At 35.2% G+C, this 20,335-nt stretch overlaps 1 protein-coding gene across 1 annotated transcript in view; it reads left to right on the top strand.

Annotated features, from left to right (window-relative positions):
- LOC140051843 (SET domain-containing protein 9-like) overlaps positions 1 to 20,008 on the top strand; it is a 39,192-nt gene extending 19,184 nt beyond the window's left edge. Inside the window, exons 3-7 of the mRNA XM_072097167.1 lie at positions 1,326 to 1,469; positions 17,051 to 17,174; positions 17,683 to 17,798; positions 17,903 to 18,029; positions 18,418 to 20,008. Coding sequence (XP_071953268.1) covers positions 1,326 to 1,469; positions 17,051 to 17,174; positions 17,683 to 17,798; positions 17,903 to 18,029; positions 18,418 to 18,505 — 599 coding nt within the window. The 3' untranslated portion in view covers positions 18,506 to 20,008. The remainder of the gene's footprint in view (positions 1 to 1,325; positions 1,470 to 17,050; positions 17,175 to 17,682; positions 17,799 to 17,902; positions 18,030 to 18,417) is intronic.
- Positions 20,009 to 20,335: the final 327 nt, after the last annotated feature.

The following is a 20,335-nucleotide window of genomic DNA, read 5'->3' as shown; positions in this document are numbered from 1 at the left end:
TTTAACATAACTCAACAACCGGTAGTCCAATTTAAAAAATCTTTTCTGTTCCGAGTTCCTCTCACCAAGCTGCATCTTATAAGCTGTAAAATAGAAGCACTGAATACAAATTTGAAATGTGTGTGCTATGTCTAATAATATAATTCTAAACAAGAAATATTTCTTACAAAAAACGCTGCTCGCTTATTGAAAAATATTTTTTATTTCAAATGTTTTTGAATGTGTCATTTTATTGTCACATAATAGTTATTTTACCTGAAAAAAATGTAATTTAAAGCAACAAATACTTAAAACTACAATAGTTTTTGGGTTTCTTTTCTCTTTTTATATGTGAATAAATATTATTTGTTTGTTACAGAAGTGAATACTCAATTTCTGTCACTTTAGTTAATTTTATTGCTAAGGTCAAGTCTGGGGGTCACTTCATCACCCTAGATATTTCAAGTGTGAAGTATCCTATTACAAACACAAACTTTAATGGACTGTTTCGATAATAATTCAATGAATATCTGACACTGACAATGAATATATTATACCCGAAATGCTTTGGGATTTGTAATTTTAGCATGACATGTCCTAATAGACTCTTTTCCCAGACGTTTTTTGGGTCTACTGTAGCAGCTGGAATCAATAAATTATAGTGGAGTTTCCATTTTCGCAAAATTGTCGTCCTTAGAACTACTGCTGCATGCTTTAGCTTCTGATTGAGTAGTCCTAATGGGACTAGAGCAGCAGCGTGAAAAATGAATATCGGCCTTGTAGTTTTTTTTTTCATTATCTTCCCAACTCAACACAATCTTCCCATTTACAGAAGTGATATGTTCAGATGATTCATTGCTTTTGTGATTGTATAAATTATTTTCATTACACATGTACGTCTTTGCGTTGCACCTTAGTGGTTGGAATGAAAGTTTAAAGATGTATTGTCCCCCTGAAAAAAATGTAAAAAAAATTTTGTTTTAAATATGCCATTTCAATATCACATAATAGTTATCCACTTTGAACAAAAATTGAATAAAAAAAAATTTATTTACCTGAAAAAAGCAGTTTTTGGTTGAATTTGACCATTATTTTGTCATTTAATATGTTTTTTTTTATGTAAGGGATTAACTTTATTAAAACTAAAAAGTAACCTACAGGTAGTCAAAATCTGATTTAATTAATCTTTTTTTCATGTGTTTTTGGGGGACAATACATCTTTAAGTTTACGGTGCAACTATAAAACTGAAAAATCAAAAAATTATCAGAAGTAATAATTGAGAGCATAACAGAATTTTGATCCAATAAAATTTATGTTTTATTGATAAAAAATGTATTTTTTATAGGTACGGAAGATGTGGACAGTGTAATGAATAGACACTTTGGGTTTGTTGTTCATCGTGGACCTAGTAAAGTGGTAGATGGAGATATGGGTGTAATAGTAAGCAAAGGCTACATTCCAGCTGGAAGTGTCACCTCCATTTATCCAGGTGTGTATCATCTATTTAATGCCTACTAAGCAGTACAAACTTGTACAAGTAATTTAAAGATTTATTGTCCCCCAGAAAAAATAATTCTTAAAAAATATTTGTTATATTATACCATTTTAATGTGGCATAATAGTTATCCACTTTGACCAGACCAAAAATTGAACAGAGGAAAAATGGCAAAATCAGCACTGTGGTCATGTTACAAGAGTAGTCAAAACAATATAGATTCTCTGATAAAAATCCTAGAAAGTAGAAACAATTTTGCCATTTTTCCCCTAACTGTTAAAGCAAACAATGCTCAAATTGGTTTCCCAGAAAATGGATTTTTGGGTGAATGAATTTTGTCATTTTTCAAGTTAATTCATTATTTGTTTATAATTGTTTTCTAAGTCTAATTTAAGTAATCATTTTTCTTGTTTGAGAGGGGTGCGCAGATCTATTTTTCAAAATTGCCTTAGCTCCACCCAAACTATGGTAGGGCTGGTCCTGAAGACTTATACTGTATATTGTAGTGAAATTTGACACCCCTTTCTTAATTTATGGAACAGTCCTCTGGTTGATACCTTTTAATACTGAAGTGGTCATATTATGTTTCATTGATAAGGATAAGGATACGGTAATTTTACTGAATAGTAGGTGGAAAATTAGCACACGCCTATTCAAAACCGAAAGCATATAGACAAGTTAACCGAATGTAATCACTAGTAATAGCGGACGAGATCATCCTAATAACAATGAACGAGAAAACTCCAGTAAAACAAGGGAACCAATGGAATCGGCGGAACCAGAATACGAGGGCTGTGAAGAGAAATGGCATTTTGCTCAAGAAATGCAAATCTGAACGACCGTCGGGAAACGACTGACTGACAACCAACCGCAGGGGCCAGTGGAAGGTTGGGATTCGACGGAGGCCCACCCATACAGTAACGAGTAAATCAGAGAACGTGACAGACCAGTTGGGTTGCACCGAACCTGTTAAGAACGAACGAGTTCAAACAAAAGAGTCAGAAAGTACGAGATTATGTGCACCATTGTTTTATTAGAGAGAAGGGTTATACGTGAAAGAGGCCGTGATGACAGGAACAGACATGAACCTGTTTGTAGATACTGAAGCAACAGACACCTTGTTTTCTACTTCTTTTTACTACTAGATACTGGTGAACCTGCGCCCGTGTTTTAATCATGCGAATGGCAAACCTCTTAAGGCCAAGGTTGAAGTATGAGTATTGTACTACCTGCCGAACCATTAGGGAAATATTTGCGGACCTAATAACAGCACCAGGCATCCTTGGAATGGATTTCCTCTTAACGACCGGGGGAATACTTGTCCACTCTAGAATTATGCTTGGAGAACGAGCAAATCATGTGGGCGCTAGTTTCGTTTCGCACCTGTCGTTTATTTCGACTCAAAATTGGTTAAGTAACTTTATCGTGAGTACCACACCTCAGAATTAGGCCTCAAAAATACTTTTACGAAGGTTTTCACACAAAAAGTAAAAAATAAATCCTTTAAATTGATGAATTTACAGACGTGTTTCTCGCACATCGGTTTGTGAATTTCGCATACTCCATGTTCAATGTTGTTGTTTCTATGGAGCGCCAAAAGAGCAATCATAATAGAGGTCTAAAAACTCAGTAAATTGCGTATATTGAATGCATTTATTGGTGAAAATTACGTTCAATTTTATCATATTTTGTCAATGTCAATGCAACAAAACTATTACTGTTGATACTGTACATGGTTTTTGCAGGAACTTTTAGGAATGAAAATCGACAAATTCATCATCATATTACATGTACTGCTGTAGGGGTATACCTGATCTAAATAATATTCCTCTTAGTCTATAGTCTTACTCTTAGTTAGGCCTAGGGTTGGTTGCTATTTGAAAACAGCAAATTATTAGCAGTAAAATGTTACAGCATTTTTATTGACAAAATATATTAAAATTAAACGTGTATTTAAATAATAAATGCATTAAAAGAAGACGCATTCCACTGAGTTTTTAACCATCTATTGTTGTTGCTCTTTTGGCGCTCCATAGAAACGAAAATATTGAACTTCGTGTATGCTAAATTCGCGAACGGTACATGTCTGTAAAATCATCAATTTAAGGATTTACTTGTTACTTTTTATGTGATTCTTCTTCATAAAAGTACTTATGAGGCCCAATTTTAAGGTATGGTATTCACAATAAGTTGCTTAACAATTTGGAGTCAAAAGGAAGTCGAAATAAAAACAGGTGCGAAACGGAACTAGCGCCAATCATGTGTACCACGGTGGATGGAGAACCACTTGGCCGCTCAGTAATGATACATGAAACTATTGAAATACCATCGAAGTGTCAATACATTGCTACGGCGTACGTGAAAAGAACCAGTGAGAAACAGAAGGTGAATAGATAGTGGAACCGAAGGGTTTTTCTATTCAACGCTTTTATTATTATTCATGGTACTGAATCTTTATTTGAAAAAAAACATTAAAATACAGTGGCAGCCAAAAGCTGAAATAAATTATATTTTGCAATTACAATTTAATTAGTTAAATAAAAAACAACGATACACTTATTGCACTCACTAATATTAGAAAAAACAACCATGAATGTACGATACTCGGGGTACAGCAAAAGAAGCTGTAATGACGTCATAAGATCGGATGTGACGTCAAATACAACATCAATAACCTCGCTACCAAATACGGCTATATGGCTCTATAGCTTTGAGGACATGTCCCTGTAGTATATTCATGCCAAATCCCAGCTCAATACTACAACTAATAAGGGAGAATTAGTACTTTATAAATCGCACTTTTTACTCGATAGTGTCCAGATGGAAGAAGAAGAAGACGAAGAGGAGAAGATGAGAGAGTACTAGACTAGGTACCCCGAGTAAAAACATTTTAAAAATCAAGAAACCATACAAAAACAGTGACATTTGCTTTATTAGGCCGAACTGTAGTAGACCCAAATGCTCAAACGTTCCCGCTTCTTATACTAAATCCTGGAGTTGAAAAGAAAATGATTTTGGCTGGTACGAAAGTTTGTGTCCTGACCCCTAGTATGATAGAACATCCAGTCACTACAAGAACGAGACACTGTCTGGTGAGATGTTACCTGCGCATTTGGCGGAGCTTTGTGACCGTAGCATGAATGGTGTAAAAGTTACCATGGTAACAACAAGTAAAAACAAAAAGAGTCAGAAAGTACGAGATTATGTGCATCGTTGTTTTGTTATTATGTAGTGCGCTGTTAACAACATAGCTCCGGTACAAGCTCCTAAAATTGCATTTTTTACAAACATATCATTGGTATTTATTCATCGATCTTTGTTATCTTATTTACTAAATTTACTACTTCACTCTGGCATCTACCAGATCCAAAGGAACGAAGGATTCTATCGAAGACGTAGGTAAGGACAAGTGTACAGGATGAAACGACCGAGCCTATATAGAACATGGGAAGCAACGTTGAAATCCCCGGTAGTGGGTTCACCGATTGATAGTACCACTTTCAGTACTATTAACAAAGTGTTTACAACAGCGTAACCATGAACAACGGATAAAATTCTCCGCGAAAATAAAAAATCTTTTGGAAGAAAACCACACCATGATGGATAAGCTTGACGAGTTACGAGTTAGAACAGTATAGTCTACGAAACTGCCCACTTTTACATGGTATGCGTGAATCAACAAGATACACTGACACATTAGATATTAATTTCAATTCAATTCAAAATTCTTTAATCTCACACGGGGCAATTCAAATAAAAAGGTCTGGATTAAAATGATCTTACAAAATATACAAAATATCACAATACACAGTACAGTACATAACAACAGTCATAGTTCAAGAATTTAAGAGTCGAATGGGCACTGGCAAAAACGAATATATTTTCCGGTTTGTTCTAAAGTGACGCCCATGAGGCATGAGCTCGAAATCACTGAACAAGGCATGGTTAACATTTTTTAGAATAGCTCTACTTTTTTCTAGAGTTTGCATGTCACAGAAAGAAGATAAGCTACGAAGTTGACAACCTATTAATTTAGAACTAAAGTGAACAATTCTTTGTAGTGAGTTTCTCTCTTTGACCCTAAGACTAAAAAACAGCATATAAAGGACAAAGTTCAAACGTTTTAATTGCCTCTAAAATAACATACAGTATTGGACTAAAGCGACCTTGATCAGACGCAAGAAAATCAAAATTATTATTATTATTGTTATTAAAGTATTATATTATCATCAAATTCACGTCGTACCGTTCCCGATCAGAAGTCTTAACAAAAAAGAAAACTTAACATCTAAACGCCTTAATCTGCTTCATAAGACCTCAAACAATGAAGCTGTTAAAGCCGCTGCAATACGGACGAGACGTATCACATGCATACTAAAGAGAAACAAGAAAAAGATGGTAATAAAACCGGAGTCTGATCTTCGCTGCATCTAAATGATAACCTTTCAGGATGTTCTACATGGATCAACGACCAGATGTGTACTCTCGTAACCCTTGTGTTTTCTTTTCCCAGCTCAATACTACGGTATAATAATACTCAAGAACAAACAAATTAAATCTTGGATGTCAAATGGCCTGCTCAAATCTTAATGCATTAACATAAACTCTATGCTAGATTTCTTCACCTGCCAATGAAATTAAACATAAACAGTACTGTAATAAACTCCACTATCAAAAATGCCAATAGAATCCACTTCCATGATATTTCACCAAGCACAAAAATGATATTAATGCAACCTGGAAAACAATCAACTCTAATATTAAACAACATAAAAACCGAAATTAACCACAAAAGCAATACAACTGTAACACTACAGAGTACCAACTAAAAACCCCATCATTATTGCTAAAGCATTTAATGTTTTTTTGTTGTTGTAAAAATTGGACCCTCCCTTGCTAACAAAATTCCCCTCAGCAATGTTTCTTCCTCAATCAAATCCGAAATCAATTTTCATAACCCCGTCCTAGATTTTCTTTTTCTTCGATAACAATTAAGCTCCTGGTACTGATGATTTCCATACTAAAGCCATTAAACATGTTATTAATCTTATCTCCCTTCTCTTGTGTCCCATTTAGAATCTTGTCCTCTGCAAAGGTATTTTTCCAAATAGAGGTTGAAGCTGGCGCGCCGTTACCCCTATTTACAAATCTGGCCCCAAATCAAACCTTTCTAACTATCGTCCTATTTCCATCATTACAATCTTTTTATATACCTTGAATATACCTTGAACCGTTGGACTTTGAGAACTAGCTCATTTGTCCTTCCATTGTCATCAATGAGAACTCCTCGGTAACATGGGCAAAACTTGAGATGGTGGTCAGACCATAACTTTACAATGCCGGCTTTGAACTTGTTAATCATTGGTTCCGTCACAATATGGTTTGGTAGCGAGTTCCAATCATTTATAACTCTAACTGCATATGCTCTTTTTCTAATGTTTTTATTATATTTGGATTTCGATACCTTAAAACATTCCCCCTGGTTTTCTGGTATTTAGATCTTTGAAATAATTTTCCTGCCTAGATATTATCAAATTTATGAAAGATTTTAAAAGTTTGAATTAAATCCATTCTTTTCCTTCTAAAGGCTAAGGTAGGCAAATCCAATAACTTCAATCTCTATGCATATAACTTACTCCTCAATTCAGACACTAACCTTGTGGATCTCTGTTGGACTTTTTCTAAACGATTGTAATCTTTCTGATACAGAGGTGTCCGTGAACTACCACCATATTCCAATATAGGTCTGATCATAGATTTGTACAGATACATATAACTATTACTATCAAGATATTTGAAAGATCTAGTCACCATACCGAGTATCCTGTTTGCAGATTTAACAACCTTGGAAGTATGGGCAGAGAAGTCTAATTTATGATCAATCAGTATTCTTAAATCTGTCTCTTGAGAAACGCTATCAATACCAACTTTGTTATCACCAAGGCCAATAAAGTATTCATACTGTACTTCAAATTCTTTGACCCAAAATATGTGACTTTACACTTGGTCAAATTAAACGGTAGCTGCCAATCATGAGACCATTTGCACATTGTATCTATATCAATCTGCATTAAATTTCTATCTGAATCGGATTGAATTATTCTGAACAACTTTGTATCGTCTGCAAAGAGCTTAATGACAGATTGGGAAATAGCGTCTGGTAGATCATTTTTAAAAATGAAAAATAATAATGGCCCCAGGACACTGCCCTGAGGCCCTCTGCTAATAACATCTCGCCACACCGACTTCTTCTCATTTACCACAATTCTTTGTTTTCGATCACTCAAAAAACACTCGATCCACCTTTACAAGTTGCTAGAAATACCATAAGACCTGAGTTTAGATAACAATCTACCATGAGGCACTTTATCAAGGCCTTCTGAAAGTCAAAATAAATACAATCAAAAGAAAAACCATTATCCAACCATACTGACCACAAATCAATGACCTCAATTAACTGGGTTGTACACGAACAAGACCAACAGCCATAAGTCGCGTGCTAAAACGCATAGTGATACCGGACCGACCGACCGACATAGTGAACTATAGAGTCGCGTCCACGCGACTAAAAACCATGTTGTTGATTTGAAATTAAATGATGTGATTCTAGATGTTTGTATATTTTGTCTTTAACAAGTTTTTCCATTGACTTACACATTACAGAAGTTAAGCTAACTGGTCTATAATTGAGAGGTTCAGACTTATCACCTTTTTTATACAAAGGGACAACATCGGCTCTTTTCCATGAGTTTGTTTTGTTTGTTTGTTTGTTTTATCTTTATACTGGGTGACCTCTTCAGTCAAAGACTGATCTCCCAGAGGGCCCAGTTGGTGATCAGTGGCTGTGATGTACTAATACACCGGGGTAACCCCCTACTCGTCTCGAAAGATGTACTAGGTTCTTTAAAGTGCACACGAGCAAGTTGTGTACACTGGACCTACGGTTTATAGTCCTTATCCGAGAAGACTCGTTCTACCACCAGAACCATGGAGTGAGTGAGCCTCGAACCCCTGCCGATGTTATGGCTACGTGATTACGGTTCCACTGTCTTAACCGCTCGGCCACTCACTCACTCACTACTCCTTCAAACATCAATTAATTAAAAACTAAAGTAATGTAATATAATGATATACCTTTATATTTAAGAAATTGACCTTTGTATCGGAATTCAAATAGGTTCACAAACTTGACCCAGAAAGTCCAAAGGAGAGTTTGTCCAGATGTTTTAATGACCATTTAGTTTATAATAGAATCCCTAAAGAAAACACTTAGCTTAATTTTGTGACTTTCCCATCGTTAAACCAGGAGTGATCGACACTATTTAAGTACAGATTTGACAGTGTCATCCATCACAGAAATACCTTATTATACCGTTAATCACTCCCACTTAAACACCCCTGGATCAACTTAGGACCAATCGTTACCCTCACAGATGATGTAATGACATTATGCAAATGAACTGAGCCAATATACTCCCAAGTTTCAGAAGGGCCCAGACACACCTTACAGCCACCTCACGGAGCACACACCTTACAGCCACCTCACGGAGCACACACCTCACAGCAGACCTACACACTTCACACCTCACCGACAGCATCATTGATCCTCCGCGTTCCTTATCTATACTTATAGTTGTATATTGTACTGAAGTATTATACTGAATAAATAATATATGTGTTACGACAGTCAAGCGAGTCAGAGTCCTTCATTAGTACCTCAACAACGAAACATTATATTACAGTAACTACTCCACCAATTGTTTCTGCAGTTTCTTTCAATGCACGAGAATTAATCATGTCTGGACCAGGAGATTTATTTACATCTAAGCTCTTGAAATATTCAATAATTTCGTCTACTTCAAACATAACTGAATCAATCAAAGCATCCGTCTTTACTTCATCAAAATTGGGAGGTTGGGTTAAATCTTCCTCAGTAAAAACCTGAACAAAGGCAGTATTAAAAACTTCTGCTTTCATTGAATTAGAAGACACAAAAACTCCATTTTTATCTTTCAAGTCAGGAATACCTTGTTTAGATTTGGAATTGCTTTTTATGTACGTCTAAAATGCTTTAGTATTAATTTTGACTTCCGCAGCTAATTTTCTTTCAAAGGATGCTTTTACTTTTCGAACTTCCGCAGTAGTCCTATTTCTTGCTTTTACAAACTCATTCTAAGACAACTCACCTCTTTCGTTTTGATAATGTTCCACGCTTTATGTTTATTTAATTTAATCACTTCTTCCACGTCTCTATTCATCCATTGTTTTCTTTTTCCACTACCTTTTCTATTAAGAAGAATACATTTTGAAATTCCATCCTGAAGGGAACATTCGATCAATGTAGCCAAATCATTAGCAGATAAATCTAAAGCAGCTTGCTCAAGGTTCAGATCCTCTAAATACTTTCACATGCCGTTATAATCTCCTTTGTAATAAATTGTACTTCAATGGATTCTATAGAACAATCAATATTGAAGGTCAAAACAACATGGTCACTAAGACCAAGAGGCGGTTTATAACATAAATCCTTAATTAAGAAATCATCTCTAGAAAAAATTAAGTCAAAAACACTTGGTTCTTCACCTGCCCGAACTCTTGTAGGTAGTGTACAATGCTGTACCCAAAACAAATCTTCAATACACTCAAAAAAATGTCTTGAAAGTCTATCACCTGGAATTTCTAACGATGTTCAATCTATCGATTTATAATTGAAATCTCAAACTACTAAAATGTGATCTGAATTGAAATTGTCTACCTTTCCTAACAAATCTTCAAGCAACTCATTATTGGCCGGTGTACTATTTGGACTTCTATAAATACATCCGATCAAAATTGTTTCATCTGTTGAAAGTTTCAAATTTAACAAAATGAATTCAGTATACTCTGCCTTCTAACAAACTTCTGACACTGATATATTATGCTTAACATAAATTCCAATACCCCGAACTGAGTTTTCTGGATGAAAAAATTTATACCCATTAAGAAACAAACAATTGAAGTCAATTTCGAATAAATAATTCTTAGGGAAAACTTCAGTTAAAAAAATAAAATCAGGTTGTTCGTTAGCTATTCTTGCAACCTACTCATCGTTCGTATTGAACAAAGAGTCACAATTTGTGTAAAAACAAGAAAAAAATGAAGAATTCTTTGAAGTCTTTTTCTGATTGAGGTTTTTTCCTTATATGGCCACGTCGAATTTCTAGATCCTTCTCGCCCGCCTCGATCCTAGCATTTAAAGTATACCGCAACTTTTTATATTCAGACCGCTCTGCTTGGGTTCTATCATCTCTTTACCATCAGCAGAGTCACCCTCCTTAAGTTTAAAGACAATAACAATACTTCTCTGACTAAGTCTTTCAGTCATCTCTTCGGAATTTGTATCAGTTTGGTGTTCAGCATGTGTTACTGAAAAATGTTGTATCGCATCACTATTTTTCTTAACATCTACTTTAATGCTATTAATTTCCGCTTTCATTAGTTTCTGGTTACTACTAACGTCGTTCAGAACTCCCATAAGATTTCCCGCTAGTGTAGTGCAAGTACGGCAATATCAAAAAATAGAAGGATCACCTTTTGTTAACCAATCATACTTCGTCTTATTCACACCTTGACACTGCGAGTGAAACTAATATTTACACAAGCCACAAAAAATTCCCCTATCTGATTTCAGAACTGGTGAATCTCAGGAACCACACTTAAACTAGACAATTCATCAATGTCACTTCCATGTTGGGTATCAGTTGACTTTGACTTAGTAGGCATAGCTTTGGACCCTGGAGCAGCCATTATTCCCTACCTTGAAAATATCAAAACACAAGTTCTAGGCCTAAGAAAATAATCCACAAAAATAACTTCAATCCTGCGTCCCAAATATTCAAATCCAGACCAAACTTCAATTATAACTATTAATAATCAAGTTACTAGTTAAATTTCTACAAAATAATTAGTAAAAACCTGATTTTATCAAATTTCAAATCGTGATGTCTGACCACCATATCGCTCCCTCTAATATCTTTGAAAGCCTGGGAAAGAGTTGATGATGATGATGATCAACAAACGGGTGTCACAAAACCTCTCTTTAAGAGGCAATATGGCTTTAGAAAAGGACATAATACCGCCATGGCTCTGACGATCTCGCTAACAAAACAATATTATTCATGCATGCATTCGAAAATCGTCAATTTTCAATCAGACTTTTCATCGATCTTTCGAGGCTTTCGACACCATTGACCATAATATTTTACTTTTTAAATGTTTTTAATTTTTAAAAGCTATCTCACTAACCGTTCCCTATCACCTGTGGCATCCTCCGGGTCTCTCCCAATAACTCCGCCCAAGTCAAATATAATGGGACTGGTATAAAAATTCGAGTTATGCGAACTTCGACTTACAGATTTGTAAACAAAAATGCTACGGCTAGCTAGACCTTAGACATAGGTCTACTTCGCAAATACATATTGCATCGCGATCGCAGGCCACACTTCTTGAATTGAGTTTGTTGCTTAGCTAGCTAGTTAACACATACTAAGCTTCCTTCATCGGCAATGGCAAAGTGTATTTTCTTTATGGTTTAGGCCGTAACAATAATAAGAAAACGTATAATAAATACATTTCGGTTCTTATTCGAAATCGGTATCCATTGCTTATTGCCATCTGTCTACCACAAAATGGGTACCCACAAAACGCTGCTTAAGTTTTCAACGCTAAAACAACAACAACAACAACATAGTACTGTACAATATACAGTATACTAGCGCCAGTTACAGGACGCCGCCTATGATATACAACGTGCTTGAGAGAATCGATATGGTCCCACATATCAGCTCTGTCGTTTGTTTATCGAATTACCTACGTTTCGTCGGCTTTTGTAGCGTGTTGTTGCCGCGTTATTTGTGACTTGTGCAATATAAATCACTAAAAATGTGTGTATTCGGACTTACAACGACACACTAATGTATAGGAAAGAATTCAATCTTTCGTGAGTTTTTTTTTAGATCCTGCCATCCGTCCATTTTCTAACTTATCTCTTGCCATTATTATTTTTGTTACTATTTGTCTTTTGGATGTAAATAAATGGTTTTTTTTTGGTCTTTTATGGGCCCACTTTTATTTCAGTTTTCAGTACAAATTATTTAAATATATACAAGTTCACTATAATAAGGCATATAATATGTATATTCTCTTGTATTATTAAAATATTAAAAACAAAGGTCATGTTCTCAATTTTTGTTGTCACATGCAAGTGACGCGTACATATTTATGATTATTGTTAAAACATGTTTTTTTTTAATGACATAGTATTTTTTTTAATGAATAAAAAAAAAAAAAAATTACAATTATTAAAAACATTTACTTATGACCTACATACAATATATATTATACAGACATGCTGAATATTGCGGATTTCATATATTATTGAAACATAATCAAGGGTTACATTTAAAATCACTTGAAATAAAAAAGGGCTACACATTTAAATTAAAACTTATACAGTATATGTCACACTAATATAAAATACAATTATAAAACGTAGGGAGAGAGATCTCCAGCACATATATATTTTAATTATTCAATACTAGGTCAAATATCTTGTCTTTACTACAGTATTTTTCCATTTCTGATCAGCAGTATAAAAGTTATACGAATACTCATTATTTATGAGGTTAATTATAATTTCATTTTTAAATAGACCCCAAATATTTGCAGATTCTTTTTTTTTTTTGTCGTTTCTAGTTCTTTATATATTATGGAGGATTTATATAAAATATACAAAAAGTAAAAACTGAAATTAATTCGTTTACAAGTTTGTTTGTTGTTCCCAAAATTATATTAACCCACTTTAGGAAGTCTTGTTGTACTGTAACCTCATTTGGGAGACACTGAACCAGCATATCTTTAAACTTTCTCCAGACAGGTTGAATAGTTTTACATGCAATTAATAAGTGTTTTTCATTTTCTATATGATTCTTACACTTATTACTGTACATTTGTCTGTTGTAGATAATTTTCATCTTTTTAGTCTTTTTTACATATAAGGATTCGATGTAACAACTTAAAATTAAATTGAGCTACTTTTACTGTGTTTCATTCTACATACTTTTCTATTCCATATTTCATTCCAGTCAATAATTTCATTTCTAAATTCTACTTCCCATTTCATTTGAGGATTTGGAATAATACATATCATTTGCTTATAATAGTAAGACGATCTTATCCTATTATCAAATATATTATGTTTTCTTAATAGTATATCTATGCGTGCATTTTCCAACCTTATTTGTTCTTTCCATATATCAGGTATTGCAAAGTATTCAATTAATCCATTCTGTTTATTCGAAAGAGTTGGAATAATTTCTGCTGCCGTCAATAACCTGTTATTAACGACTATATCATTTACTGTTTTGTATCCAGAGTTTAACCAGGTGTTGAAAATAGAGATTTTCCCTCAATTGATGTTATAAATTTGTTTTCCCATAAGTTTTGTGACTTAATTTCTTGTAAATTTTGCGGCTCTAAATAATATACAATATTGTTTAACTTTAAAGCTGCTTTCAACATATTCATATAAAATACTGGCATATTTGTATATATATATAAATGTTTTTTTCAATTCAATTGAAATCCGAGAAAAAGGTCGTACGTAAAAAGCGACCGTGACAGAAACAGACAGAAACCTGTTAGTAGATACCGGAACAACGGGCACCTCTACTTCCTTATACAACCAGATACCAGTGAACCTGCGCCCGTGCCTGTTTAAATTATCATCAGAACTCTCAAGACCAAGGTAAGCGCTAAGGTTGAAGTACGAGTAGGTAATACCTGTCGAACCATTAGGGTAATATTTGCGGACCTAACAGCACCAGTCATCCCCACTCTAGAATTAGGCTTGGGGAACGACAGATTCAGGTGTACCACGGTGGACAGAGAACCACATGGCCGCTCAGTCATGAAACTTTTGACCGGAGTGTTAGTGCATTGCTACAGCGTAATAGAAAGAACCATTGAACAGAAGGTGAATGGATTTTTCTATTCTATTCTAATACGAAAGTTGGTGTCCTGTCACTACCAGAGAGAGAGAGACACTATCTGGTGAGATACCTGTGCATTTGGTGGAGCTTTATGACCGTAGCATAAAGGATGTCAAACATACTGTAGTCCCCATAGTAAAATTCAGAAGTTGATATACGATTATCAAGACGTATTTGCTGCCAGTGATGTCGATCTTGAATGAGCCATTCTAGTAAAGCACGACATAAACCAAGGATGCTGCTCATGTAAGAGAACCTCACGCCGACAACCTATAGAGAACCAGGTGCTGTCAAAGACGTATACATACCCGTTGCCCAGAATCGATGATTCTATTGATGCATTATCGGGGAAAAAGTGGTTAACTACTTATTAGACTTAGCTTCCGGTTGGCAAGTGGAATGAGGAGAAGGCTGCATTTGTAGTAGGGGGTGACCATTACACGTGGACTATTATGGCTTACAAACTGCGCAACGCGTCGTTCACTTTCGAACGACTTATGGAACGGGCATTGAACGGGATGCAATGGAAAGAGTTATTGATTTACTTAGACGATGTGATAGTGTATGCCAACTCCATAGAGGACGAGATAGCCAGATTGGAAAAGGTGTTTCAGCGATTCTGAGACGCAGAGCAAAAACCGAATGGGGTGAGAATGCAGAAGCAACGTGAATTTGAAATCCTTAAACAGATGTTACAGACTTCAACCTATCCCGGCTTATCTGAATCAAGACGTTGGATTTATTCTGGACACAGATGCTAGTAATTATGCATTAGGATGGGTCTTATCACAGGACCGTGATGGACAGGAACGACTTACGGGAGTCGAACGGACATTTGGGCCTACGTATATGAACAAAAAATCAATCCGGACCGATCATTTATCTTTCGATGAAACATAAACTAGCCAGGTGAATTGAGGTTGTAAGCTTGTTCAGTTCAATGCTGATGGATTATCTCGTCGACCGTACTTGCAGAGGAACCTGTTACCGAAAAAACCTGTACTCGCAGAAGAGCCTGTACCTAACAAACCTGTACTTGCAGAAGAACCTGTACCTAAAGAACATGTACTTGCAGGGAAACTTGTACATGAACAACCTGTGTCAAACCACCAGTCGAAAACCATATCCGATTATCACGACTAGAACCGGAAATACCGAACGAAGCATTAAAAACCCAGCAGTTAAAGGATAAATCCATCGCATGATGGGTGTACCGCGTGAAAGAAAATGGTACTGCTAGGCCCGATTGGGTGGGCATGTCTCCGGCGAAACGGGCATATTGGTTACTATGGGACCTGTTAGAAATATGAAATGGTGCAGAAAATTTGAAAACGATTACGGAGACCAGTACATGGAAAGTTGTGTTTTCAAGTAAGCTCCGGTCTCAGAAAATGGACGAAGTGCACAGAGGTGTTACCAGTGGGAAAAAAAATTAAAAAAATTGAAACAAATATTTTATTGGCCCCGAATGCACCTGGATGTACAAGCATATAAGGAAGTGTGGGCCATGTGCTAATCGAAAGATCCCACCACAGCGCATGAACCAATGGAACGGGTAGCAATGTGCATCCTGGCTCCCCTACCCCAGTCGATTAGAAGCAACAAGTCCGTGCTTGTGGTGGGCGAGTATCTAACCAAATGACTGGAAGCTTATTCGATTGCTGATGAATATGCAGAGACAGTGACCAAAAAGTTTGTGGAGGAATTCGTGCTTCAATACGGAGTACCTAAAAAACTACACTATCATCAGGGTAGAAACTTTGAGTCGGCTGCAGAGATGTTGTGCACATTACTTGCCACCGTAAGACCAGAACGACACCCTAAAATACGAAGTCCGATGACTTATTTAAGCGATTTAATCGGAAACTAGTGGATGTGGTAGCAATCATGATGCAGACACATTCCGATCCTTGCCATATGCGATATTTGCTTACAGAACAACTCAACATGAGTCTACGGGAGAAACCCTGTTCATGATGATGTTTGGCAGATAGGCTGTTGTATCCGTTGAACCGGCCGAAGTAGTTATTATATGACCGTTTGGCTGGTGGACCTTATTCGAACGAGGGGAGTTTCGCACTCATGTATGACAAAAGGAGTCTCCCCAAAACTAACAATCGTTACCTGATCTGCAAAAAAGCTGTCCAAAGGACCAGATCTAACTGTAAATACACCGCACACTTCTACTATTCCCGACTCATCAGGACCCAAACCAGATGACTTAACACGATATCCCAAACGGCAGAATCTGAACCGTCCGGCAAGATTTCTCCAAGAATAATAATAGTAGACCCTCTGAGTTAAATTTATGTAACCTTTATAATTGTATTTGATGATTCAAGTGACGAATCATGTTGAGAGGTGGGGGGATGTAGCGAAATGTGTTCATGTAAGACGTCTACACCCCTTTCTTAATTTGTGGAACTGTCCTCTTCGGAGACTGCTGATTGGTGGGTAGATATGGTAACATTAGAAGAAATAAACCCACATATGTTTTATCTCTCTACTAGTAGTACAGTAGTATTAAAAGGTATTCATTTTTTATAGGTACAATTTATCAACCATACGACCCGATTTTCTTCCAGTCAATAAATAATTCATTCATATTCCGCTGTCTTGATGGAATTCACATTGATGGTAATGATAAGAGACTGTCAAAAATGATCTTTAGGTAAAGTTTATCATTCCTTAATATTTTACCGAAAAAACAATCACATATTTAATAACAAATCAAACCAATGTCGATGTTATTTTATTTGTGCTGTCGCCTTGTAAAAATATAACCTTTCATCTGTCATCTCTCGAAATTATTTGTACCGTCACACTCAGAGACAGTCATTGTATAATATACCGTACAGTATATCCTCTGGTATAATCCCATCCCCATAAAATACGAAATTGGGCCGACTTTTGGGGTGGGACAATATCTGAGGAAAGCCTAGTTCAGGAAAAAAAACATGATTGGTAAGCATCGCTTTTAAAAACTCATCAGAACTGGTTAGAAAGAGGCCTACATCCACCCAAAAGTTAATACTGAGACTATCCCCAGGGATACGGTAGTATGCCTGTTTGTGAAATCAAATATACAGTAGGGGTGGGACTAGACCCGAAGTGGGATTATACTCGAGGATATACGGAATTAAGTTCATCCTTTAGAAAATGTTTAAATTTTCATTTAGATCATGTTCACAACGTGATTGTGTTGGTCCGTACATGGTGAGCGATATGTCGTGGTTGACCCATGAACTCTCAAACCCTTTATCTATTGGACAGTATGTTAACAATCAAACTAAGAGTAAGTTCATTGTTTATTCTAGTAATTTATATTATACTTTATCAGACTTTTAAAATAAATATTTTATTGAAAAACTTAAATTGATTTAATTTTTACTTTTATAGAATTTCCTGCCAACGTTGCATACCAAGAAATAGATTTTACTGAAAATTTTGCATTTGAATTACGAAAGTATTTGCCATACATATGCTATAGTGCCAGTTCTGATATTGGGCAAAGCTCAACTAACAGGTAGGCCAAACATGAGTTATCGTACCGCACTGGAAGAAAATCATGTAGTGGAATTGTATCTTGGTGGTTAACATGCTTGCCTTCCAATCCCAAGGTTCAGGGTTCAATCCTGACCCAGTGCCAGGTTGTAACTCACTACTCTTTCCAATCCATTCTCTAAGCCTCAAATGAGACTTAGACAAAACGTTAAAATAAAAAAGATTTAATGAAATAAATATACATAGTGTACATGTAATTAGAAAATTCGGTATTTGAATGTGGTGATGACTTTACACTATTTTATATTTTAAATGATATGTGTAAACTTGAAAAAGGTAGGTAAAATCACCACAAGAGAGTACACTTTGTTATTTTATATTGCATTCTTTCTTTGTTTTTTACCCCCTAGATTAATTCGCTCAGTTGTGCTGGTATCTTTACGAGACATTCATGAAGGAGAGGAACTGTTGTCATCATATTTTAACATAATCAGTTGATAATATGCATACAATAGTTTTGCTTGACTTGCTGTATAAGAGTAAAGTAAAGTTTAAACTAGAATTTAATTCGTCACTTTGACAAATCATAGGTGATCATTTTAATCATTTTACTGAAATAAATTTTTTTTTACGTGCACGTACGTTAACATACGATCGTAAAATGTTGATGTATGCCATCCTATAATACGCTTATAGTGCTGAGTTGTGCCTATTATATGCCATATACAATATGTACAGTATATAATGTATATATCTCTATAATGTGTAGCATAGGTGAAATTACGGGACACACATCATGTTCTAATTTTTTGGTATGATGGAATTATCAAAATAAACTCGAAGATGACAATTTCGAAAGATAATGAATTGAGCAAATAAATATAAGAATTGGAAGAGGCACGTAGAAGCGCTGTGCGCGCTCTTTGAAATTTGTATAACTTCGACGAAAAAGATGAAAAAACTACTTTTAAACTTCAACTGGCCATATGTTAACGTCACAACATCCGATAGGCTTGATTTTTATATGAATTCATCTACATTTCATCAGCTTTCATAATAATTTATAATCATCAAGGTAACTTTCAATTCTGAAGAGCTGTAAGATATTCAAATTTACGGCGAAGGTGAAATTACACGACCTACGTTATTCAAGTTTTTACGCGTGATGACGTCATAAAAATAAAAATAGTGGCAAGTCATGAGGAAGTCAATTAATTGAGCAATCACATACTAAAATTTGAGCGAAAACGGGCACAAAATAACAGAGATGCGTTCTATTGAATGTGATAAAATATGACGAAAGATAAAAAAAACTTAATTTTAAATTCAAGTGGCCATGATGTCACAACATTTTGTACGTAAAATGTGTACATGAATTCATATCTACAACTCAATGACTTCCGGAATAAGTTAAAAAAAAATTGGGGTCATCGTGCATTCTGAAGAATTATTTTCATTTTAAAAATGCCTTATTTTTCACCATTTTCAACACTTTGATGCAATTAATGTGCGCATTTTGTCATTTTTAACCTGTCCGTATAGCGTTATTTTAAGTTGGAACGGACTCAAATTTGGTGAATGTACTAAGGATGGTGAGTAGAATGCGATTTGTACAAAAAAATTGTTTTTGCGCAGTCATTTTTGGAAACACGCAAATGGCCTAATTCATGCTCTAAATTGATTAAAACTTAATTTGGAGCTTTTTAAATTTTTAACGCTCGATTTTACGTGCATGACCTTGAAACGCGTAACTTTTATATGCTAATATTTTTACCCTTGACCTGAAGTTTACGTGTAGTGAATTTCATTAATATGTGATAATGAATGGAGATATGATTGATGTGATTTCACAAAATGGCGTATAAATGACGTCACGGTTGAGTGATCATGCTGAAAAGCTGATTAGGAAGTTATAGTATTTTAAAGATATTGTGAAATTTTTGTGATTATTGAAATTTAACTTTTTGAGATAATTGTTACACAAAATCTGTACAGAAAGAAATAAAGAAGAACAATAATAAAGATTTTGTACAATAACAATAGGTGATCATTTTATTCTAAATGATCACCTAATTACTTGAATTTATACATAGTAAACACATATTAAATATAATACATTGACGAGATGAGGGATTTGCTCAGGCGTGACGAGATGAGGGATTTGAGATAAACAACCCAGTAACTTTTACTAGATAATGAATTTATTCAATTCTGCAAGAATCAAAACAAAACTATGTATAAGTAAACAAGTAAAAATTACATAAATCCAATCCAGTTAGTTTCACAAATGAAAAGCAGTAAACAAATGACAAGCATAACAGTGGTATA

The sequence above is a fragment of the Antedon mediterranea genome, chromosome 6 (assembly GCF_964355755.1).
Source record: "Antedon mediterranea chromosome 6, ecAntMedi1.1, whole genome shotgun sequence".
NCBI classification, from domain to species: Eukaryota; Metazoa; Echinodermata; class Crinoidea; order Comatulida; family Antedonidae; genus Antedon; species Antedon mediterranea.
This window is presented reverse-complemented; position numbering and strand designations above follow the sequence as displayed.